Below are 24,943 nucleotides of genomic sequence, written 5' to 3' on the forward strand. Positions count from 1 at the left end.
GTTATTTCTTGGTACATGATATGTTACCGTGATACGTGACATGTTAGGACCTTTGTGCATGCACATCATAAAGTGTGAATTCAGCAGCCGCTGAGCAGACAATGTGGTGTGGATGAACATCAAGGGGCATTCGGCCTTCCTATTGGCTAAAGAGTCCTGCAGCTTCCACAATTCTGCAAATGACTTGTGAGATGGGGTATATATATTAATATTTACCCATTGCAAATGCGTACTGGACTGATGAACTAATAAAGAATTGTTCTAGACTAATATAAACTCCTGTCACACTAATATCTTATACATCAAGTACAAGAATTTATTATACTAATAAAAATGTCTATTTGAATTTTCGCTAGGGAGGTGACAGTGATCTTTCATTTTGCGAGAGGGCAACTGATTTCAAAGATTTAACGGCTAGGAGACTTGTCTTACATACCAGACGTGCAATGCAAAAATTACGCTGTATAGGGGGCTTCAATTGTTTTGATGTGAATTTATCTCACCAGCATTAAAATTTCAAAAAAAGGCGCCCATGTGTATTGAACAGCTTTTAATTTGAGCAGTGAACTATGCAAACAACTTTTGCATGTCCCAATAGTTTCTATTTAAGTAAGTCAACTTTACATATTAGATGCAAGATTTAAATTAGCAAAATGTGGAGTTCCACGCTAAACAGAATGTGGCTTTGGACAGCACATCAAAGTAACTAGATCCACTTAATGTAGCTGGATTTGTGCATGTCACTTTTGTTTAATCACTTGTAGAACTCTTCAGTCTTTTGCGTTTCCGGCATTGATGTCATTTGTGCTTTTCTGTTAACAATATAGCAGTTCAAAGATTATTTCCATCTTCATGAGCCTTTTCACTTACTAGAACTTTCACGTGACTGAAAAACTACAACAGTCAGCCTTGTTCCTACACAGTGCGAATTTACAGAGGATTTATGGTTGTACATCTGACTGATCGCTTTCAAGCACTCTAGGGACGCTGTTGTCACACGTTTGGATTATTCGGCTAATCAAAAGAGTGCTCAGACCACAATCGCCTGTGTTTTTTTTTTTTTTTTGTATTTGTTTTTTCAAGAGCACCACATGCCAGCTTAGAGCACTCGGAGGCGTTCCGACCTTCAACTTGAGAGAGCAACCGATATCTGGTGCTACAGATCCTGTTGTTGGCATGGTGTCTGCCATGATGATAGTTATGCTTGTGCGCACTGACATTTGCTTCCATCCATGTTTGTTTAAAGAGAAGCAGCACCATAATGTTTCCCCTCCCATCTTCCGATTGCTGTAGGGAGTGTCTGCGTGTTTGGCTGAGGCACGCTTTCTCTTAGATCCGATTTACGGCGGGCTCCGCATTGTTGTGATACAAGTCAGAGGACAGTCGGAGCCACCAAAATGTGCCATTATTAAACACATGTACCTGCTTTCCAGATCATCCTCTTTCCTCTCGAGCTTGCGCAATGCCTGTACGGTATCGGCAAGCTTCACGGTTGTGCCTTGCACTGCGTGCTCGGAAGTGCTCATGCGCGCTGCCAACTCGTGCTGCGCCCTCTCGACGGTGCCAATCTCTTCTTCAAGCTGCTTCACCTGCAGGTTCTCCCTGACGATGCCTGCCTCAGCCACGCACAGCTCCTCCTTGAGGTCCTCCAGCCTGTACAGTCGTTCCTGTGTGTCCTCCTTGAGCCGCCTGAGCTCACGCTTCTTCACCTGAAAGTAGCGAGTCTGTGTGAGCTATCTGTTAAGTTTTGTCGGACAGAAAGAGCATAATTTAATTACAAGAACTGTTTGGGCCCGTAGCCAAAGGGTAGTGATGAGTTTATGATAGAAGTGCAATTGTGCACAAAAGCATGCATTGATTCACGTACTCGCATTGGAAGTGGAAGTCTTGCTCCAAGTTTACTTTGTGTATATCTCGATTAATGCTACTACTTTAATGCAATGCTTTCTGTATAAATGCGAAAATGACACAACAGTGCAGGAAGAGGCACTCTCTGTTAAACTAGTGTTCTTTTGAGCTCTCACCTCGAGTGCGTCACAGATGTGCACATAATTTTGCTTGGCAAGGTTGTATTGAGGCTCCATTTCTTTGATGCTGGATGCAATCTGGGAGAGTACAAGAAATGTAAGCCTCCAGGTTACCTCTCATACGTCACTGCATATTTTTAAGCATATAAGCAGCACACAAAAACTGCTTGTACATAACTTCACAGGCCATACATGAAACTTGTTGGGGGGAGGGGGGGGGAGTATTCTGCAAGAGTCCACCAAGTTGACTGTTGATTTCGGCCGACGCTAACTGGCTGGAGCTGTACAACCGAAGAGGCAACTGACTGGGGGTGCCTGTCTTCTCATCAAGCATACAGCTCCAGCCAGTCAGCGGTGGCCTAAATCATCAGTCAATGAATGAATGAATGAATGAATGTGTGTGGTTTAGTGGTGCATGGGCCAGGTATGGCCAAAGAGCACCATCCCAGTGTTTGTGAATTTGCAGTGGAACGATCACTTCTGAGAAGTACCATATTTTCCAGTCTACAACTCGTACCTTTGTTTAAGACGCAGCCCCCTCAAAACAGCAGTTTTTCTGGAAAAAAACATATATAATTAAGTTGCACTGGTATATAAGATGCACCTGTTTGTTCGGTAAGCGATTAAAAAAAATTACACTGACGTTTTACTCCGTGAATACTTCCACTCCAGGCATATTTCTGCCATCGTGGTTGCTGCGATGTTCCGTATAAAGTTGAAGGGCAATATCATCGTCCCTACGCGCCGTATGCTGTATGTGCGAGTGAAAGCGTCCGACGGTGAGCCGAATCGCGCACAAGGGAAGAAAGCGGGAAGGCAGCGCGGGAAGGAGGGGCGGCTTGTACTCTGGTAGCAACTGCGTAGTTTGCGCAGTGGCGCGCGCCCTGTCTTGACAGTGATCTACAAATGGGACGAATTCGGGGTTGGCCGACTCGCGGTCGGCCTGCCACTGCTTGCATTGCTGCTCCGTCCGTCTCGCACGGCACTCGGGAACCCGATCACGAGAAGAACGTACCTGGCACCTCAATAGCGGGCACAGAACCCGTAGCAATTAAGACAACCAGCGCGCTTCACGTGGCCATAATATCGAATCCGATTTTGACGGCAGTTTTTCTGGGTAAAAAAAAAAAAAAGAACGTACATAAGTCGCAGCGTTCTATCAGATGCGCTGACGAAAAATTCAGAAAAAAAAAAGCGCATCTTATACACCGGAAAGTACTGTAGATGAGGCGTGGCTGTAAAGGGGCCTAAAAATAGTCACTCTAAAGTGCGTAAAATATACATGTACTAAGATCATGGCAATGACTAATGAGGTGTACTATGAAAATGAAGAATGCATTAAGGGAAAATGATACGATTTACAAAATATAACAGATGCAAGAATTTGCCGGAAGCACAAGTGCCTAAACAGAGCCCTTGAAACACAAGGGCCTGAAGGCATGTGCTATAAATTTAAAATATCACAGCAGCATCCTCTGGAGAGAGGATGCGCTACGAACTTATTGGGCTAATAACATGCAGGACCACATCGTTTAAGAAATCAAAGACTGCTTTGGCATTAAAAAGCGGTTCTTCACCAAGAAACATGATGGGATGAAGAGGGACATGATACCGGTACACTTGAGGAAAATATTTCTTTCTCTCTGTTTCGGCTTCCCGACACTCCAAGAGGACGTGGAGGACGGTCAGCCTCTCGCCACATCTACCACAGGTTGGTGGTTCATCGCCAGTCAGCAAAAAACTGTGGGTGTCATATGTGTGTCCAATTCTGAGCTGTTAGAATAGGACATCAGTTTGCTGTGTTTTCGTTGTGGAGGGCCAGAATTCTATCTGTGGCTTTATCAAGTGAAGCTTATTATTTCTTTCAGCATCCCACAAGCGTTGCCAGTGACTTCACAGTTTTTTTTCGCAGGAAAGGCTTCAAATCTGTTGCAGGAACAGCAGCTGTAGGGTTAATAGCCTGCGATGCAACTGATGTGGCCATTTCGTCTGCTCGAACATTACCCTCAATGCCTCTATGGCCCAGTACCCAGCATATAATGACATGTTGGTTAGATATATACGCTTTGCATAGAGTGGAAAAGAGCTCACTGAGTACAGGATTTTTGGGTTATCAACAGTCAACTTGGTGGACTCATACAGAATATTCCCCCTGTTCAACCTCATTAAATGTACACAAACCAAACCAAACCAAACGAGAGTTTCCAAAGAAAATTACTTGGGATGCCAACAGCCCTTGAAGTGATGAAAAGTGCAGGCGAATTAACTGATGTGTTTTGAAAGGATGCATTGCCATAACTCTGCTATCAGTTAGCACTGCACTGAAGGCATCATGTAGAGGTTTTGGCTTCATACCCCACTGTTTGCGTGCTGTGTTGTTTTCTATTACCCCTTTTCATCACACACACACACAAAAATGACAATAAATTAATACCCTTTCAGAAATAAAATATGCTTATTCCACCATGCTCTCCTTGCCTTCAAGGGACACTAAAGGCAAATACTAAGTCGACGTGGACGTTTAAGTATTATTCCAAAAACTTCGAAACGCTTGTTTTGTGCCAAGAAAAGACTTAGTTTACGAGAAAATTGCATCTGAAGAGTCCGAATACGTTTATTGCAATTCAATTCTCCCGCCACCCAACCAGGGAGTGGTGATGTTGCATACGCTATCACTGCCCTTTGCTGCCGTCGGTGAGTAAAACGGCACCCTACAGATGGTGGTATGGTTTTTTGCACAAAACATAAGCGCACGGCCATAGAGAAACCAAGCCAGGACAGAGCGGTAGATTCGCCGCTGCAGCTGCTTTTGCTCAAGTGGTGTGGACTGTTCGGGCATCCCGCGACGTCACATGGAAGTGGCATTCTCTGCTACTTGCAGTTTGTGCAAGTTTCGTGAGCCAGCAAAACTAGCACAGCACTACGCGACAATGAAACTACTAAAGTGCGAAAGCATGGGTGTCTCAGAGGCGAGTGAAAACGAAACAGTTCGACCGTTCACACGCGTCGTTGTCAAGGGTAATGTCAATCAGTTTTAAATATTAAATCAAACTGGACAAGGAGCATTTTCTTTCGTCTTTTTAATGTAATACAATGATGTTTTTATAATGAGTGGTTGAGTACTAGTGACAGAATTTAAATGAGGAGTGCCTTCATCATCGGGCAAGTACTTGAGTGTCCTGGGGAGTCTCTAATCATGTCCTGCATTTACCTGAATTTCTCGACTACTAAGCCTCTGTTCTCAATAATACTGACGCTTTAGAGATTCTCCAGCACTAATCTGTCACTTTTGCTTGACTTAATGTTTGCCTTTAGTGTCCCTTTCAGTGAGTGTTCACTTCTTACATAGTATCAATTCTGCGCAGAATTTTGCACGCCTGTATATCTTATGCCACACAGCAGCAGCACAGTGTTCATTCTTTTCCGTGAGAAACTTCAGGTAGCAACAACGACCAAACTGTGTACAATATTTTATCATTTTGTAAGCATGAAGGGTCTTCATTCAAATAACCTATATACACGCTGGCTATTAAATTCAAGGCGTATATACACCACAGTACATACACCTCGAGAAATGTTTGACTTGCACATCAACTGAAAATTTTAATATCGCTTTTAAGAACTAAAGGTCCCTTATTTCTTACCCACTCAATCATTTCCTAAAAAAAAAAAAAATTCTTGTTCTATAACTTGCGTCATCACTTACTTAATTTATGACCAAACCTGAACACGCTTGTAATGTCTCCTACCAGTTACTTAAGTTTGCTGTAGTGCAGCATGCTATCATTCAGAATGAGGTACGTGTGTGGTTGTCAAAGCGCTGAAGCACAAATAGATCACCAACAGAATTAATACATTGCTCGCTTACTCGCTCCAGCTTTGTCTTGAGTGCAGCAGCTTCTCTTTCCAGGAAAATTCCATTTAGAGTCCTGATGAGAGAAACAAGAAGTAAGCACCAAACATTGCTTCACAGCACCACTACACCTATTAAATATTGCACAGGTGGAACCTTCTCCAAGTTTTCACCAGTCGTATCCCCTTGTGCACATGAGACTGATGACATTGTGGTGTGTGTAGGCCATTGATTCCAGTTGGAAAATGACTGTCCGCTTGAAGTGGGCTATTGTGAAAATGCTAACTGGTGCTTTTTCTTTTACAGCGGAGCTGTTAAGGCCTCGCTAGGTTGGTCTCGTTGTGTGCAGCATCGCTGAGCTGGGAGAAAGTGAAAGCATAGCATAGGAGGAGAGGAGGTGCAGAGAGAGAGAGAGAAAGAGGGACAGACAGAGAGCGAGAGAAATAAAGAAATAAATAAAACAAAATGAACTTTCTTGGCGAGGCAGGATTCCAACCCGGCTACCCACCGTCTGAACGCGAGCATCATAACCACTGCGCTATACACCCACGCTTGCAGAACATGCATTTATGGGAACCATATGGTTGTATTGTACCGACGATTGTAACACAACTTGCTATGGGCGAGAGAAAGAGAAAATGAGAAGACAGAGAGAAAGAAAGAAAGAAAGAGAGAAAGAAAGAGAGAGAGAAAAATACAATATAAAATTTTTTCGCAAGGAAGGATTTTATTCACAGTCCCAATTCATCTTCAACCCAATTCTTACACTTTCTCAATTAAGGTCCTCAATCATCAATAGAATTACAGCAAATGATTGAGGACATTAATTGAGAAAGTGTAAGAATCGGGCTGAAGATGAATATGCAGAAGACAAAGATAATGTTCAATAGCCTGGCAAGGGAACAAGAATTCGGGATCGCCAGTCAGCCTCTAAAGTCTGTAAAGGAGTACGTTTATGAAGGTCAATTACTCACAGGGGACCCTGATCATGAGAAAGAAATTTACAGAAGAATAAAATTGGGTTGGAGTGCATACGGCAGGCATTGCCAAATCCTGACTGGGAGCTTACCACTGTCATTGAAAAGAAAAGTGCACAATAATTGCATTCTACCGGTGCTAACATATGATGCAGAAACTTGGAGGTTAACAAAGAAGCTCGAGAACAAGTTAAGGACCGCATAAAGAGCGACGGAACGAAAAATATTAGGACTAACATTAAGAGACAGGAAGAGAGCGGTGTGGATCAGAGAACAAACGGGGATAACAGATATTCTAGTTGACATTAAGCGGAAGAAATGGAGCTGGGCAGGTCATGTATAGCGTAGGATGGATAAGCGGGGGACCATTAGGGTTACAGAATGGATACCAAGAGAAGGGAAGCGCCGTCAAGGACGGCAGAAAACCAGGCGGGGTGATGAAGTTAGGAAATTTGCAGGCGCAAGTTGGAATACGCTAGCGCAAGACAGGGGTAATTGGAGATTGCAAGGAGAGGCCTTCATCCTGCAGTGGACATAAATATAGGCTAATGATGATGATGATGACTCACAGTCCGAAGGCGAGCGTCATACCCACTACGCTATACACCCACGCTTGCAGAGCTCCGCTGTTTCATCAGATTTCACAAGCATGGAACTAGCTTACTTTAAATTTTTTTTTTTTAGTGGCTACAGATGGGAATGGGACAATCGTCTAGTACATACCAGCCGAGCTTTTTCGCTTTTGATCCCAGGACAAATTAGGAGGAGGCGAGAGAATGATGCAATGGGTGTGTTTGCCAGATAGCATGCGGTGCTGAGCTGCACGGTGCTATCGCCAGCATAGACAGATAATGTTACCTGCCTTTCTTTATCAACAGGTTTAAAAACCTCTTTGGCATCTTACATCTGAAGTGTATGCAAAATGGTTTCATAAAGGGCCAAGCAACACTTTTTGTACATGGTAATTCAACACGCCTAACTGTTAGACTTGCTCTCACAGACAACTGTTCCAAGTATTATTCTGTCACACGATACTGTCCCTATAAGCCCTACAATTGCTGACACGTTTCTTCAACTACGCATCAGTGTTTGTTATATGTACACAACCCTTCTTCCTGCTCTAATCTTTCATTGTGCTTTTTCGTTGTCAAATCCCCTATGTAAAGTAGCAAGCTGATGCACTCTAGCTAACTTGGGCTAAAGTATGCCCATGTTAGCTCCCACTTTACTATGATATATTGTCACCCAGCTAGTACAGCTAAAATAGTTGACCAGCGACAGATTGGCAAAAAAACGTCTGCCTTTAGCAATGGCTGTTCCTCGGAGAGCGCGCGCACAACCACGAACTTCGTCGTTCTCGCCTCAAGGGGCCAGTGTCATCACGTGCCGATTTTGCGTCGATAATTTCTCTCTCTTTCTTGAAATCCCCACCATATCTCATGATTATTATGACACTGCAAAGAGCATAAGAATTATTGGCAAAATTTTTTTTTACATATCATTACAAGGCAGGGCCTCAAGCAGTGCCTGTAATAAACAAATCTTATCATGATGATGATTTCTATTGCCATTCCCTTCGAAATGAGGCAGTGACAAATGGTCACCTAACCTGCTAGAGCTAATTAGGTTTGACTACATCTATTGTAGTCTAGCATTTAGCCTATCTCTCCCTGATTCTTTCTCTCTTATTTAAAACTTCTGTCTCTACATTGCACAGTTACCTATGCCTTTAACAACCCTGGCTCTGTTGGCCTCCCTGCTTTTTTTTTTTTTTTTTCACCAACACTCTAAACGTCTCTTGCTTATTTTTGACTGCTGACCAGTTAATGCTTCCATCTGTTTTGAATCACAGCACTTCTGGAAAGCAGACATTCTCTACAGTTCTTGCTGGGTGAATATTTCAGGATTTCATTATGAGGTGCTAGGTCTGGCTGTTAAAGTAACGATTTATTGAGTAATGGCGCCATTGGATAGTAAAGAACAGTGTGTCAATACTGTGGCTTCTCAAATCAAGCAGCACGACAAACGGACCTCAGAACCCACGACAATACCAGATCTTGGAGGGATTATAGGAGGAGCAATGTGGGTATTGCTTGGTGCCAGCATTGCAGTACAGCTTACGAGAGCAGTAGGAATGACAAAAGGAGGAGGAACGCCGGCAGAGGTAGTGTTCGACTGCCAAATATAAATCTGCTCGTATCAGGCACACTCAATAAACTTTTGTCGGAAAAGATGTGTGAGGTGATGGGCTCTTTAAAGCAGTACTAACATTACATTCTTGACTCTTTTTTTTTTGGTCGTAAAGTGAAGGTCCAAGTTCAAACCATAGGAAAGATTACTGACAAATGTCAGAGCACCATAAGTAATCTGCTATAATACTTGTTTCTGCAAACCAGTTTCGGTTTTAGTACCTAAGAGGAGAATGCATCATGGGGTCAAGAAAAACTGGCTCGCTCTGTTCTTGCAAATGCTGCAGCTGCCACAAGGGAGTGCAGGCAGCAGAAATGTGCACCGCACTCTCGTTCATTTCTTTATGAGTAACATTATCGTAGCTAGCCTTACTGCTACATGACATAAGCAAATTTTGCTCGGTGTTATAATGCCATGATAATGTTGATGATGCCAGGTCCCGTTTATCGAGACCAACTTAACTATCAAATTAAACTATGTTGTTTCCCAACCATTATACTTCATAAGTTTCAGTCTTTTATGTGCAAATAGTGTGTGACAGAGTTTTTATAATAACCTTTCAATATCTGCGTCAACACATTAAAGGGTCCCTAAACCACCCTGAGCTCGAAAATTAGTTACATAGTGGCAGATGAGTACTAGTCTAGTATGAACATATAGCTGCAAGAATATTTTTAAATAGTGCAGTAATGGCAAAGTTACAGGCATTTGATGAACGAAAATCCGACCACCACTGTTTCTCGCTCTTCTTCACTACACTTCCCACCCGTGCTCTGTCCTCCTCACCCCATAGTACTCACAAACTCTACACAGTGCAGTGAAAGCCACAGGAAATTGCGTCCGCACACCAGAAGAAAGGCTCCTTTACTTTCGGCCCGAATCACCTTCTGCATGAAGCTGACTGAATGGAAGCTTCATAAAGGGTTCAGTGGTGCACAATAGGTGAGCCGCCCTCCATTATCTCGGAACACACAGACGGCTATTTTAATGCTGGCGCTGCCATTTCTTGACAACCGACCGATTGACAGGTTTTACCCATTGTGACATCACCTGGAGCACCCTGCTGACATCACGATGCACAATGTAGGCACCAGAAAGGCTGGGAGAGGAGCATGAGATTGTTTTTTGAGTTTGTGACGTTCCTGTGGCCTGTAGCACAATGGCATTCACCGGAAATTATGGTCGCGGTATTCTCTACGCAGTGCACGCATTTGTTTGGGATGTGTAAAGAAATATCAGAGGTTGTTTAGGAGCCTTTTAACACCAGACACATTTCAAACACCCATTAATTAAAGGGCCCCTCACCAGTTTTGAGTGTTGCAAACAAACAAGCGCGGCGCACAGACCACACAGTGAAGACAGTGTCTGCAAAGTGTGAAATGGTTGCGTGGCCCAGAATGTTAGAAATTTCATACAGAATTCTGTGCGCTCTTCCACTTCAAGCAAAAGAGACATGCACAAATGGCTCTACGCAAGATGCACTGCTTGCAATGTCGCCGACCATGTCACATGACTTTGGTTAATCATCCAATGCAAAATGCGTAAATGCTGCCACTGAAAATGCCCTGCAGCAAAAAAAGGAAGAGAAGGAAAAAAGATGTGGAGGCAGAGCTCTTCATGTGAATGTGACATGGTCCCTCGGCTCCAGTATGGGAGAAGACGGGGAAGGAACGCCACTTGCAGACAGTAGTCAAGACAAAGGGCAAGACTGTCTCTTGCCTCCTGGCAGCATGGTATAACAGGACAGTTCAATTTGTTCTACCTCCAACGATAACGAAACAATTTGAAAAATTCTTTCGGTAGAACACTTTTTAGATACTTTTTAGACAGCATGGCGCCTCACAACTTCCAGCGTATAACCAAAATTTGCAATGGGGCCTGGCGAGGGGCCCTTTAAGAGGTATCGCAGGGCCTTTCAACGCTGCTTGCATATAGACAGGCATGCACCAACCAGTAAAGCATCCACCTGATTTCTAGCTCCAGTGCCTTGTACTCCTTGGCTTCTTTCTCGTACTGCTCATCCAACTGCAGTTTCCTCCGGCACTCGTCAACGATCTCGCTGATGTACTGTCGATCACAGGCCCCTAGATCTGTGAATTCCTCACAGAACTTTTCTAGCTGAATGAGTGCATCCCAGCCAGCAAAGCGCTGCAGCATGCGCAGACGCTCCAGGGCTGACATGCGCAGAATGTCTTGAACCTAGAATGTTTGTGGCACTATCATCACCAAGTTTCCGGCCAGCACCGAATCTCAGAATGAACAGTGGAAAGCCTACCTGGCCCTGTCTGATGATGTGAAACGCATTGTCGGACGAGAAGCCAGCTGAGTTAAGGTAGTCAACAAATTCTTTTTTCCTGAAATATAAAGAAAAAACACTTAATGTCTACGACTCCTTCATACCCCTATTTCGATTTATTGCATACAGTCACAAATTTGAAATCCTTGTCAGCATGCTAAGAAGCCAGGGAAATATGGAAACTGGAACTCTTGGCATGCTAACGCTGGCTGCTGAGCTAAAATTTCTGCACCAAGACACTGCCACGCTTCGTACTGTTACAGGGATCTATAGTAATATGAAATCTGCTGCTAACTTTACACAAATGGCTGCTCTTGGAAGGACAAGGGCTCACTCAGTATCTGAACAAAAACACTAGCCACATGCCGGAGTAGTGTAGAAAGTCCATCGTCAAATGTCCCTTAAAATAACTATGAGCAACTCTGAGCAGCCACACATCATTAATAGTGAGACAGCTTCAAGTACTACTTTGCTTCTTTTTTTTTCAACTAATTGCTTGCCTGTGACTGCCTCTTCCACCATGGCACAGTGTAGTGAGAAGTGGTGAGATCTCCACTGCATGTACGTACTATTCTTTACATTCAGTTTTCTTTTTTCACACCTGTGCTCTTTTTGTGTTGCCAGTATCGCTTTAACTCTTTGAAACGGTTGATGACATGTCGCACCATTCACAAGTTATGGATACGCTGCTTTACGTCACCACAGTCCTTTCCAGAGTTGATCCATCACAGTCTCCAGTTCACTGTAAAAGTATGCCGTTGCAGCTATGTATGGCAATTTATGCCACACTTACGTGCTGCTGGAAATGTTTTGTGACAGAATGTTCATCTTTGTTGAGGAGGACCCAAGCGACATAGTATTCTGCAACAATACGGGTTTTTATTTCGTCCTTTTCTTATGGCCTGGCATGCCATGTGACCGGTTCTGACAAATACAGCGGTTTCGCAGCATCCAAGCCAATGATGAATGATGAAAAGAATGATAAATGAAATGAAAGTGCAAGAAATATGGCTCAGGTTTGAGTGACTATATTGGGTGCACAGCCTGCATAGAAAACGCAAAACTCATAGACCTAAGCCATTAGCAGCTATCGTGAAAGAAAAAAGTGAAGACTAGCTCTCACCCAATTGTGGATGTTCCAAGCCTCAGTGTCGTGGAAGATGCACCAATTGTTCTTGTCACAGTCACTAAATCTTTATCACTCTGAAATCAAGGCAAGCAATGTAATGTATCAGCTGAAATGTTAAAACTCAAACCTAATCTTCCAAAGAACTATACCCATCGGATCACAGACAACAAATGGGCAAATTCGTTGTTGGGCCATCACAAGGCATGAAACCATCACAGGGTTTCATGCATATACTTGATCGCTATTACTTTTTTCAAAAGCTTTTACTATGTATGCCTTGTGGCAAACCTTCAGAATAAAAAAAAAAAAAAAAAAAAAAAGATGGTGTGCTAAAATCTCTGTGCTGTGCTGGAGGACTAACAAGTGCAATATTGATTGATAATGCGCTCAGCAGCAACAAAGGGTATTGAGTTCTGCAGCCCCCTTTTTTTTTATTATACACCTAGGAAAAACGTTCACTAGGTGTTACACTCTTGTAACACAAGAAGGCGAAAGCCTGCTGCACATTTGGTAATACATGAAGTTATACAATCGGGCTTAGAGTTCTTTGTAAGACATAATGGTAATGCATTAAGTTGTACAATCGGGGCTCCACTTCTTGCAAGACATAGCGAGCCGCAATGGAAAGTACACGTGTGGCACTAAGGCGACCTCCTGAACGCCACGCCACATATCAACACTTAACGTAGTACCTGAAGCGCAGCATGTTAGTGCACGCACCAGGCCACACCTTTAGTCAGCAAGGTGGCTGCAACTTGATATGTGCAATCATGCATGCACTAGGCACACCTTTAGTAAGCCAGAATCATGGAGCAGCCGTCGCTTCAGGGAAGCGTGCTCGTCTTGCATCCCAGAAGACCGGGTTCGATTGCCACCCAGATCGAAATGTACCAAGTTTTCTTTTCAAAGTCACTAATTTTCTTTGTTTACAGGAACGTCCCTGAGAAATGTGACGTCAATCTGAGCATTTTTTACGGTGTCGGCCATTTTTCGGCATGGCTCAGTTTCGCCAAGGTCACCGTCAAGGGCACCGCCAACATAGACATCTAAGGCTTTCGCCTTAATAATTACAAAAAAGAAATTTGATAATTTTTGAAGCTGGTATAGTACTTCATGGAGGAAACAAATGTAAGAACAGAGCTAAAAAATGCATCACATGCAATGATTCTAGCTTACGTTTTTTGAATTGAACATGTGTGGGCAAATATATCGACCTAATGTGTGTAAATGGCGACATTTGCTTCATGTCTGTAAAGTGTTAAGGACAAGTAATGTATAAGGCAAATCAATTATAGATAAGCCTGCAAGGTGAAGGAAAGTTTATGAAAGGGAGAAATTTGTAGCTTTGTGCTGCAGTCAGGTGGACGACTATTTTTTCACTTTGAAGAAATGCTTAACAGCTAGTACATAATGCAATTTCTTGCATAATGCAAATTATGCAGGCACAAGAAACGGCAGAATTAGCAGTGCCCCTTAAGCAATGTAGCTGCCAATGGCTTTTCTGAGCCTAAGCACTGATGCTGCCTTTGCAACCCACCTTCCAGCAGAAATTGAAGCATATTACACGACTTACAGCGGCGATAAAATTTTCCTGAACGCTTTACTTGCACTTTGACGTGAGCACAATTCCATCTCTCCAAAACATAATGCAAGAATTCATGGAACGTGGTGCTTATTTGCATCTACCAGAGCAGAGCTGCATATGTGCCTGGCACATGGCAGGCTTCCATTTGTTGAGCTGGTATGCTAGCAACAGCAAGCGTTACAATAGCATAACTGCCAATCTGTGAATGTTAAAATTTGTGAAGATTCTGCAGATACAACACTTTGAGCACATCTTTTGTGGGATACATACGCACTTAATCAATGATGATTTACTTTTAGTTGCAGCACACAAGCTTGGTTTCTATGCAGCAAACACAGAACAGCACAAACTGACAAGTAACCGGTTTTTAGATCACAGTAACTTTTTCAGCGGCATTGATATCGCCTGCTTCGGGAACTTGCGAATAAACTTGGTCGAAGCAGGTAACTGGCACATGGCTGGAGATTGACGAGCAAAGCTTTTTCACGAACAAAACTTATTTTTGTAAAGCTTGACGAACAATTTGTACAATTGTAAACCAAGCTGAATTTGTAAACATTATAGAAAATCTGGGAAAGTTGGCAGGTACGCATAGCAGCAAGTGCTATCCCTATCACAAAGAAACTTTTGAACCCCACTGTAGTTGATCAAACTTTCTTAGCACAATTGAACCAGGAGGAATGATTATGTATAGAAGGTTCGAAGACACATAGAAGCCACCAATTTTCATTTAGTTTAATCTTTGATTTAAGTGCATTCGAAAGTGCCTAGCTGTGTGACAGGGATATAAAGGCCGTAAAAGCAGTTTCGCGCCTCATTGAATTTGATCTACCTTTTCGAACCTGATGGAAACATATGGCATGGTTAACAACAGAAGGTTGGAAAACATGTAGAAGTCCTTGATCTGCACTGATCCTAATCTCCGCTGATTCAAGCATGCTTGAAAGTGCCAGTGTGGCAAGGCTGTCAAATCTCAGCTATTCAATCTAGTACGTAAGAATGCTCACTGGCAGACGACGGCTGGTGTTGTTGAGAACCATTTGCACTATGCCGGTGGTGAACTGCACTCCAGGTGCAGAGCTGAGCAGGCCTAAGCGCTGCGCAGGGTTGAGTGACTCCAATTCCAAGGAGATCAGGGTTTCAATAGCTGCAAGAAGTCACGAGAAAGGAAGATTAAGGGAGCCAGCAAACAGTGATGGCACCAATTGTTAGTAGAAGGGCTGTACAGTACGATCCACTGTGAAAGGGACACTAAAGAGAAAAATTGCTTGAGCAGGTATTAGTGAATTATGCTTCTACAAAATACCGAAGAAGCCACTCTTATAAGCCACAAGATGAGGCCTGATAAGCTAGAAATTATGCAGAAACAAAAGACGGGTGGCAACACCACCTTGAAGTTCCTGCACAATTAAGCTCGCCGTGATGTCATGTGGATTTTGACGGCACTTTCTCGAGCCTAGTCAAGAACTTATCAGTACGGATGGGCTACATTGAATTCTAAAGGCTGAACTTCACAAGTTTCAAGAACTCTTACTGTGCCACAATGGTCCAAACATGAGAAAATACTTTGAAATCCACAACGTCACACTGACGTACCAGCACTAGGGTTTCGGCACAAAATTCAGAAAGCAAAAGTTTGGCTGTCATACGATGAAATTGTCGAAAAAGGAGTTTAGAAAGAATACCTATCAGCCTAAGCTGAATTAGTGTGTCTTGTCCCAGGGAACACCAAATTAGTATTTCTGGACTGCATTACAGCTCAGTTTTGACATGAAGACCTCAGCCGTAATTTTTTTTCCATTAGAGGTCTATTTAATGCGTCCCATCAAATATTTATTTCTGAAGTTGACAATACGTTCAAGTTATATTTGCTTGAATAGTAATTATGTATTCCTTTTAACAGTGATTGTAGCACACAAGCAGAAAGACTAACTTTTGCTTTATGCTTTCCGAGTATAGTGGTTCTATAGCAAGATTGTCCTGGTCAGTGGTCATAAGGCACTGCATTCTTTGTTGCATGAAAAGAAGGAAATTCAGGGTAATATCATTGTATAGGACCATTACAGCTGAGCTGCATGAACTGTGACCGACTAACTTATTCGCTTTATGCTTTCTGAGTAGTGGTTCAGAAGCAAGACTGTCCTGAAGACACAGCATTGTTTGTTGGAGGAAAAGAAGGAAATCGAGGGTAATATCATTGTATGGCCTCGTTACAGCTGAGCTGTCATGAGCTGTTATTGTCATCAGTCACAAATTAACCCTAGGACTCATTCAACAGTTGTCTTTTTTCTGTCATTATTCTCAACTTCTTGCCTTCTTTTAACACCTAGATCCTCGTCCCTGGCCTGCACAGGTCCTTGTTACAATGCAGCGACTACAATCCCTAATAGTGAATTTTTAACTACACAGAGCCATACTGGTTGCTGGAAATGAAAGGAAAACTTTGCATTACATAAAAATTGAGCAGAAACCGTTGGAGGATGATTGTTAAAGGCAAGCAATAGCTCCCTGGAATGTCTGCTGATATATGCTCCTGGGAACACATATTGGTTTGCTCTATTGGTGTTGATATGAGGCTGTGAGGATCAATGCTGTGAGAATTAATGCTGTGAGGATTAATGCTACGAGGTGCTGTGACATATGGAAATGTCGGAATGCACTAGCAGGTAGACTTCAGCTTCATGAGACAATTCCTTTGTCTTTGTGGTGTCCTGTGTCTCCTTGTGCCCTGTTTCTACTGCATTGCCAAATGAATCAATAATCTCGCAACAAATTAGCCCATTTAACAGTGCTACTCATGTGACAAGGTGAGAGACACGCTGATCTAATAATTTTTCCTGCACCTATGATTACAGTATCATCAGATTTGCTGAGGCCACTGCCTCATGAAGTGTTGCCCATGCTGCAAAGTGCTTTTTTCGGATCACACAGACACAGATTTACAACCACATGAAACAAACAGACAATTATTTTGAGAGAAATTGTCTCCCTGTCTGTTTGATATGATTGTAACTACCAAAAATCGAGCCCCTTGTTTCCTTATTCTTCTTGCATACACGTACACGTGCACGCACTCAGTACATGACACTGATGCCACGATTATGACACTATGTACTGTCCACATAATTTTTGTCACGATAAAAGTACCAAAGTGCATGACTGAACACTGTGTACACAAGAAAGTCAACAAAATAATCCCACCAACAGACGTGCCACCTGTTCGACATGCCACACAGGTGCTCGACCGACAATGAAACATATGTTGTGGGAGTGCCCTCATAAATACTTCAAGTTACACATTAGGACCTTTAAACACTATAAAATACGAGCCTGCGGTTCCTATAAGACCTCACATGCGAAGCAGAAATTTACCATCATTCGTGATCCATCTTTTTCGATCTTATTTACCCCACTCTCCCCTAACCGCTTTGAGCAAGTCCTTTCTATGTAAAAACTTCACGATCAATCCATATATATTACTAAAACACATTGTGATTTACTCTAACCCCCCCTCCTCGGTGCACCATTGGTCACTGGACCCTGTGCCCAACGAAGTGGGGCATCCATATAGCTACTACATGGAACATGAGTTCAAGGTGAGACAGCAGTACTTTCTAAGTGATCCTATGTTTACATTTTCTTAAAATATAGCACGTCATCATAGAATGTGCGAAAGCTTTCTGTGAAAGGTACTCCATGTCTGAATAATTCTCTTGGGTAAAACAAAAATTACTCCAGTATAACCTTTTAAGAAAGTGGTGCAGATTGATTTTTTTGATAGAGCAAAAAAAAAAAAAAAAAGATCAGATTTGTGGCTGACAAAATATAGGGTGTGCGAACATTGCCATAAATAACTGATGAAAAGGAAGGGGGGGGAGGGGGGGGGGCAAAAAACTTAGAGCTACTTACCATACAGCAGGCTGCTTTTTCCAGCCCCATTCCCACCAACTGCAAAGAAAAAAAAGAGAGAAAAAAAAACTATGAAATACATTGTGCAGAGCCAGAAATTGATTCCTTTTTTTTTCTTTTTTTTAAACTTATAACACAGCACAAATGAAAAGTGACAAAATTAAGAAAAAACTATGACGTGGTGCTGACACTCAGTGCTGTGTTCGTATTTTTTTCTGGCTGTCCGTGTCCATTTGCATTGTGTTACATGTTTAAAACTAATCCTAATGAACTTGCCTACCAGGGCCAGCTTTCTTCAGAAATGGGGATTATGTAGACCTTTTCCACTTACCTATGATGTTGAGACCTGGGGAAAGGGGGCCTAGAGTCGCTTTTTTCTGGTAGCTCAGGAACCCTTCAAGGATAACCTGCGATGAAAACCAACAATACGAAAAAATGGGAGTCTTGGAATAGACCACTTGGTAAACTCGTAACTAGCATAGAAATACATAACCAAAGAATGAATCAAAAGAAAAAAGAGAGAAGGGTGTTGGTATGAGGACGAAGTTATGGCCCATACAGTTAAAGAGAGACACACATATACAACAATAAACTGCAGTGATGTGTTTCTCTCGATAGTGTAGTGCATCTATGCAAAGAAGAAGAGAGAGAGAGAGAGAAAAAAAAGCGCTGACAAAAGCTTAGCTGGTTATAGAAGTTACATGAATGGATTATTTCTTCCACATAAATATATTTGTTACACTTCGAGCTGAAGACTGAACCTGAGAGGGGCTACATTAGTTAGGAACCTGATGTATAATGAAATGTTTGATTCTATATATATATATATATATATATATATATATATATATATATATATATATATATATAAGTTAATTACAATCAATGAAAACACAAAATGAAATGAAGCATTATTATCAAGGAAATGCTCTTATTATTATGATTATTATTATTAATTATGGTAATTATTATTTAGTAGTATTCACACTTCGAAAGACTTCGCAAATAAATACATAAATTTGTTGCTTTAAAAGAGAAGTGCAAGGAACCTCTGTAAACCGTTACGAATTTGAACGGCAGGCTATCGCGTTGTTACATTTGAATAAAACGGAAATTGTCCGTCCGTACATGAATTAAGCTCATTTGCCTTACTTACTTCCATCACGAAAATAACAGAATTACACCGCAAACGCAAAAAAGAAAGAAAGGAAAAAAGAGTTGTACGCGCTCCATCGGGCACATTGACACGTACGAAATGCATCATTAAACTATCAACGGTAACTCCTAAGCTGAGTACCCAGCAACGGTTTTCGCATTTGACAGATCGAATCTGCTAAAATATTGCGCTAAACCATCGCCTGCGACAATTGTGCAGCAGGCAGCCCGGTAAAAGAACTCGCAGCGCACTGACAATCGTTTTCATCAACTTCAATTTTCAAACTTACCGCCACTACCGGTTAATTTATTACAACTTTTCGCGATGGCAGACGACAACTACGCTTATTTAATGTTCACCATCGTTGCAGGTACTTACCTTCTCTATGTGCATCTTGATGAGTGTAATCTGCACTCTTGATATCAGTCGGAGCGCCGGAACAACGCGTCCAAACCCGCTGCCCTTTTCAAAATATCTGGACAAGTGCCGTTAAACCACCGAGCACATAACCGTTGCGTCGCTGGCGCTGCTACGGAAAGAGTTTGAAAGTTTTGAATTTGAAACGAAACTAGTACAGCGTCGCCAGACTGTGCTTGCGTCGTGTGCCGTGCACATATGTTTTTCGGAGAATCAAGTGGAGATAAGTGGCTAGTACCAGTAGTACGCTGTAGAACTCACGTTTCCAGCAAAAAATGTTTGTCTGCTACATCGCCACTGATTTTTTTTTTTTTTACCCACCTTTCGTGCAGACGCGTGCAGTCGAGTGTAGTGGCGGGCGTGACGTCGTGTGGTCATGAGCTGCACTTGGTTTTCTGGACTGTAGCCAATCAGAGCAGACTTCGCGTCGTATTCTCCTTAAGCAGACGAAAAGCGCCTGGCCACGCACTTCGCCTGACTTCGCATTTTACTGGCTGCGTGTATGCCTTTGCCTGAAAGTAAAAGACAATGTACGAGTTTCCTTTCAGCAATAAATCTTGACAGACTGCAGCTAAATACACCGTGAATGCGCAGCGCACGAAGACAACTTCGCTATGCATATAACGCAGCGCGGAGTCTGAAAACAGCCTGCACCATCCGTGAGTAAAATAACTATCTTCTTGGAAGATTATCTCACCTTGTTCTGTGACACACGGTCACGCCTGTACTTCGCTGACGTGCCTGCAGTGAACATCCACTATCGTCGCTCGATACGCGGCGTATCCGCTGGCGCGGAGTCCGAGCACACAACACTTCTTGGTCTTTCATTGTAAATTTCAGGATAACTGAATAACAGCTTTCTGTTTCTGGCTAAAAAGTTTCTTTGAAAATATATGTCGTGTTCATCTATAAATTTGCCCAGACATTCGAGTGTCTGCAGTCCGAAAAGCTGCGACACAAGAGGCACATGTTGAGCGAGGTATACACTGTGAAATTTTCGGTCACGTCGACACATCCCAGGTGCTTTTAAAAAGCCAGGTAGTAGGAACAATAGGTCGGCATACCCACTAACGAGTGCGCTGACTCATACTGGCTCCACATTCATTTCGCAGGCGTGAGATAGAGCGTAAATGTGTGAGTGCGTGGACGTATGAGCATGAACGGGAGTCAGTGTGAACAGGAGTGAGAGTCGAACCTGAGTATGAATGAAAGCCAATGACGGTGAGTTTGAATGAACGTGAGTATCGACGGTGAGTGACCGTCGGCGAGTGTGAGTGGACGTGAGTGTGTAATTGCCGATAGCGATGAAAGCTGCTGGGCTTTAATTGGTATACCACTGTAGTACCACGTGGTACCACAAGAAGCTCCATCAATGATGTATACTTAGTTGCAAACACTTCAGTCAGCCATTTTTAAATGTGATGTTCAACTTTCGTATTGACACTTTCTTGGTGAAGCCAATATTTAAAAAGTTAGGCAATTAGTTTATAATTAATTGACTTTGCAAAACGAAAAAAAAAATACCGCACGCTAGGACACGCAATCCTCAACACTACTGAGTTGGTTTGAGCCTCCCAGCGCACCCCGTCGTTTTATTGCGATAGCAATTATATGGACACTCAAAGCGGATTTCTACCGTCGTCGTCGCCGTTGCCGTGAGGTTCCGTATGACGTCAACGGCGATGAAATCGTCGCCGCGCGCCGTATGCTGTATATATGTGCGAGTGAAAGCGCGCGAGGGACGCGCGCTTTCACGGGGAGCGAACGCACGGCGGAGAGCAAACGCGCGTTCTGCGCCGTGCTCCCCGAAGGGCTGCAGAATTAAGCGTCTCTTTCCTCCTTAACAGTCACCATATATATAGAGCAAACGCGACTTCTTCCGTCGCGCGAAAGGCCGTGGGGGGACAGGAGGGAGGGGAGGCGACGTTTAGCTGCGGCACCAAATGCGTAATTACATAAAAACGTTGCGAGGCGAGAATGTGGTAAAGACTTCCGACGCTGCTCGACGAGTGTCCCGTTCTGATCTCGTCGAATACCTCTGAGCCGCCCCCAGAAGCACCGGCAACGTGGGCAACAGTCACCAACGCCACGCACGTTCGGTTCGAACGCGGGCAAAACGCACGCGGCGTCGACAACAGTTCTGCGCGTTGGTGGTGCTGCTGCATGTCCAAGCTTATACAGCTGATAAAACTACTATCCTTACTCCGTATAGCTCTCTACTAATTTGCTATCGCAATTGATGCTTCGCCTTTCGGGCGAAACTGCGACATTTTTAAAAAACGTTGGCTACTTTTAGCTGGGACACCCTGTATACACACGTATAAATGATCACGCATGTGTATATACATACACACACATAACATATATAATGAACATTCAAGTACAACTTGGTTGGAGATGGTCATTGACGTTTTGCAAAAAAAAAAAAAAGCGAATGGGCAGTTGATGTCGACAACGGCAAGAGGTATAGGCCGTTAATTTGGGCCGTTCCCAGTCTGCCGACACGCGAAAAAAAAAAAAAAAAAAAAAAAAAAAAAAAAAAAAAAAACGACGCTAAAAATGTTGATGTTTGTGCACGTGGTCGTGAAACGTGCTGCGGGTGGCTGGTCCGGTATGATATGCGCGATGCGGGCTTGATGTAGGGTGCTTGATGAAGGGTAGAACTGTAATATAATTTGTGGCAAAGACAGAGGGAAGCGATGCGCCGACGTAGAGGTGGACCAAAGTGCGTACAAATATTAAAAGGGTCATCCGGATTCAAGACAGAATTTCAAGAATTACTTCCACACTCCTCCACGATTTTCAGTGGCTCCTCAAAATGCTTTGCTTAATTAGCATAAAAACAATATGATTTCAGCTTGTGCAAAATATTGCTAAAAGAAAATTGGCGAAATACCAGCTTTTAGAGAAGTTTAGCTCCGAACTGTAAGCACACATTCATATTATACCCGAGACGCGGAATACTGGATGGGTTATGGGTTTACTTTGCAGCTTCGTGCTGGTGCGGTGGATGATATTTTTCTTTCAGGAAATTGAGGAGCGACAGCGGGACCTCCGGCGGTAATTTTCTGCGTAGCAAAGTCATATATTGGCGCAAAAAAAACGATGACAGACTTCTAGACGAATAACTTATCAATATAACTCAGGTTTAGTATTAAGCATGAAATGCTTTTAGCTCCCGTTGTCGGCGGCCTTCAAGTGACCTTGAGCCAAAAGCCAGATCCGTTATCCGGGCATCGTTGAGAGAACAAAACGAGATCATCCGGGCAACCAGTCAAAAGTTCAGAAAATGGGGTCTCTGGCCCCCCCAACCCTTTGTACAGGACCGCAATACATACGCTAGTTACTGCTCAAACAAGTTAAAGAATATAGAGATTGCTTCCGATTTCTTTCTAATGTTTGTTCCCAATATCACTTAAGCTGTAACTTCTTGTACGCTGAACGTTTATTTGTCATTTCCAACAGCGATGTTCAAAACGCAGATATACAGTGCATTATACACTTGATTGTCATCTTTTGGCGCTGATGAAGGGTTGCCTGTGCTCTTTTCAACGCCAGCGGTCCGTGAGATCCGCGGCGCGGGTTTGGCGCCGCCTCCTTCGAGAGATGGCGGCACGCTGCGTGATCAGGCCTCCAGCGTCCGGCGCGGGGCGGATGGTTGTTTGGCCGAGACGAGACTTGCAACGAGGCTCAGTTCAAAACAGGTTCGTTTTGGCTCAGTGAGCTGGCAGGCCTGCGTCGCGGCACCAATCAGCTTTGCCGGTAGCCATTTCATGCTTACATCTACTTTCGATCCCCCCCTAGTTTCGCTTTAATGTCACATGAGGAATTATTTACCACGCATTGCCCTGAGCAATCAGCTTATACAGGCTGTCCCAACTATCATGCAACAAGTTTTTTTAAAATATGCAAATGCTACGTAGCTGGACAGAACCAAGGTAATGTTTGCAGTCGCATGGAGATACTCAGAATATTTATTTAATTCCACCTAATTACATAATTAGTCTAAATAATTAATTATTCAACTTCTCAAATATTATAATGAGATGAAAAGTGTTAATGAAAAAAATGTACAGCAACGTGAAAAACTCCCGATACAGCTTTCTGTTGCTCAATACGTGCTACATATAAGTATTTTTCCGAGCGTGAAAGAAACCCGCGAATACACGCAAAATTTCCGCGCGTTGTTGTTGTTGTCCTGAGTGGTTGTGGCGCATACCCGCAGTGGGGGATTGGCCATGAATCGGGTGGCTGGCCGCTCAAGGCACTTTGCGTGTATTCGCGGACTTCTTTCACGCTCGGAAAAACACTTCTATGCAGCACGTATTGAGCAACAGAAAGCTGTATCGGGAGTTTTTCACGTTGCTCTACAATTTTCTCATTAACATTTTTAATCTCATTATAATATTTCAGAAGTCGAATAATTAATTAATTAAGACTAATTATGTAATCAGGTAGATGTAAAAATACTCGGAGTATCTCCAAGCGACGGAAAACAACATTACCTTGATTCTGTCCAACTACATGGCATTTGCATATTTTAGCTGCGAAGCACCTTATGCGCTCGGGCTGTCGGCGTCTCTTGTCGTGTCACGGTAAGCAAGCGGTTCGTGCTCGCGCTCAGCACGCGCTCGTGCCACTGCTCCCGCGTTCGTATATTCGTCGTCGTCTTCCTCAGCTGACTTCGTTGCCGCTCATCATTCCAGCGTAGAATTTCACTTTTTTTCTGTCGTCGTGATGGGGAGGCCGCGTTTACGGGGGTATGAGCGGTGCAGCATCCACTGCATGCTTCGCACTTCCCCAGGTTTCACGTTAGTGGAGCTGCATTTCGCTCAATGGGTCAGTTATCACGTATACGCTTAATATTTAGTTCACCGCTTAAACCGAGCCTACGACTTAACTCGTGCTAACTGTACTAACTAATAAAACTAAAACAGTAAGAAAGGCGTCCATAATGGCCAAATTGCTGAGTGAGCTAAAGAAAAAAAAATGATGGTTTCGCTAATACTTCATGGCAAAAGACATCATCATGCTTGTCTTAAAATAATACTAGTGATGGCTTGTTTTTTTTTAATCTTGTTGCATGATAGTTGGGACACCCTGTATAGTACGTGTTGCGAATCGCGCATTCTATACACGCGGGAACGTGACCACGTTGATACGGATGTCGGCGCTCTTATCACGGAATCGTTGTAAAGGTGCACGTTTTCACAATCTTCCGCGATAACCTCTGCACAGAGTAGAGTAGTGCAGTGGTTTCCATGTTTTGGTTATGCTTTTTTATTTTTCCGCGTCTAGAGCAAGGCGTTGACTTTGACTTCTACACGTGGCCGTAATATCTGGTAACAATTCTTTCCATTTTCCATTCCATAGAGGTTGCTACTAAAATTACCAGAGGGAACTG

General features: G+C 43.1%; 1 protein-coding gene across 2 annotated transcripts in view; it reads right to left on the bottom strand.

Moving 5' to 3' along the window:
• LOC119448565 (structural maintenance of chromosomes protein 3-like) overlaps nucleotides 1–24,943 on the bottom strand; it is a 51,857-nt gene that overhangs the window by 3,839 nt on the left and 23,075 nt on the right. Inside the window, exons 2-11 of one of the 2 annotated variants that reach the window (XM_049665454.1) lie at nucleotides 19,861–20,051; nucleotides 18,298–18,373; nucleotides 17,967–18,005; nucleotides 15,065–15,204; nucleotides 12,467–12,546; nucleotides 11,323–11,401; nucleotides 11,014–11,246; nucleotides 5,896–5,956; nucleotides 2,025–2,105; nucleotides 1,423–1,709 (exon numbers count right to left, since the gene is read on the bottom strand). In XM_049665454.1, the coding sequence (XP_049521411.1) occupies nucleotides 1,423–1,709; nucleotides 2,025–2,105; nucleotides 5,896–5,956; nucleotides 11,014–11,246; nucleotides 11,323–11,401; nucleotides 12,467–12,546; nucleotides 15,065–15,204; nucleotides 17,967–18,005; nucleotides 18,298–18,373; nucleotides 19,861–19,917 (1,133 nt within the window). In that variant the 5' untranslated portion in view covers nucleotides 19,918–20,051. Of the gene's footprint in view, nucleotides 1–1,422; nucleotides 1,710–2,024; nucleotides 2,106–5,895; nucleotides 5,957–11,013; nucleotides 11,247–11,322; nucleotides 11,402–12,466; nucleotides 12,547–15,064; nucleotides 15,205–17,966; nucleotides 18,006–18,297; nucleotides 18,374–19,500; nucleotides 19,682–19,860; nucleotides 20,052–24,943 lie in introns of those variants that run through there. The other variant, XM_049665455.1, reaches the window with a different exon arrangement.

The sequence above is a fragment of the Dermacentor silvarum genome, chromosome 4 (genome assembly GCF_013339745.2).
Source record: "Dermacentor silvarum isolate Dsil-2018 chromosome 4, BIME_Dsil_1.4, whole genome shotgun sequence".
Classification (NCBI taxonomy): domain Eukaryota; kingdom Metazoa; phylum Arthropoda; class Arachnida; order Ixodida; family Ixodidae; genus Dermacentor; species Dermacentor silvarum.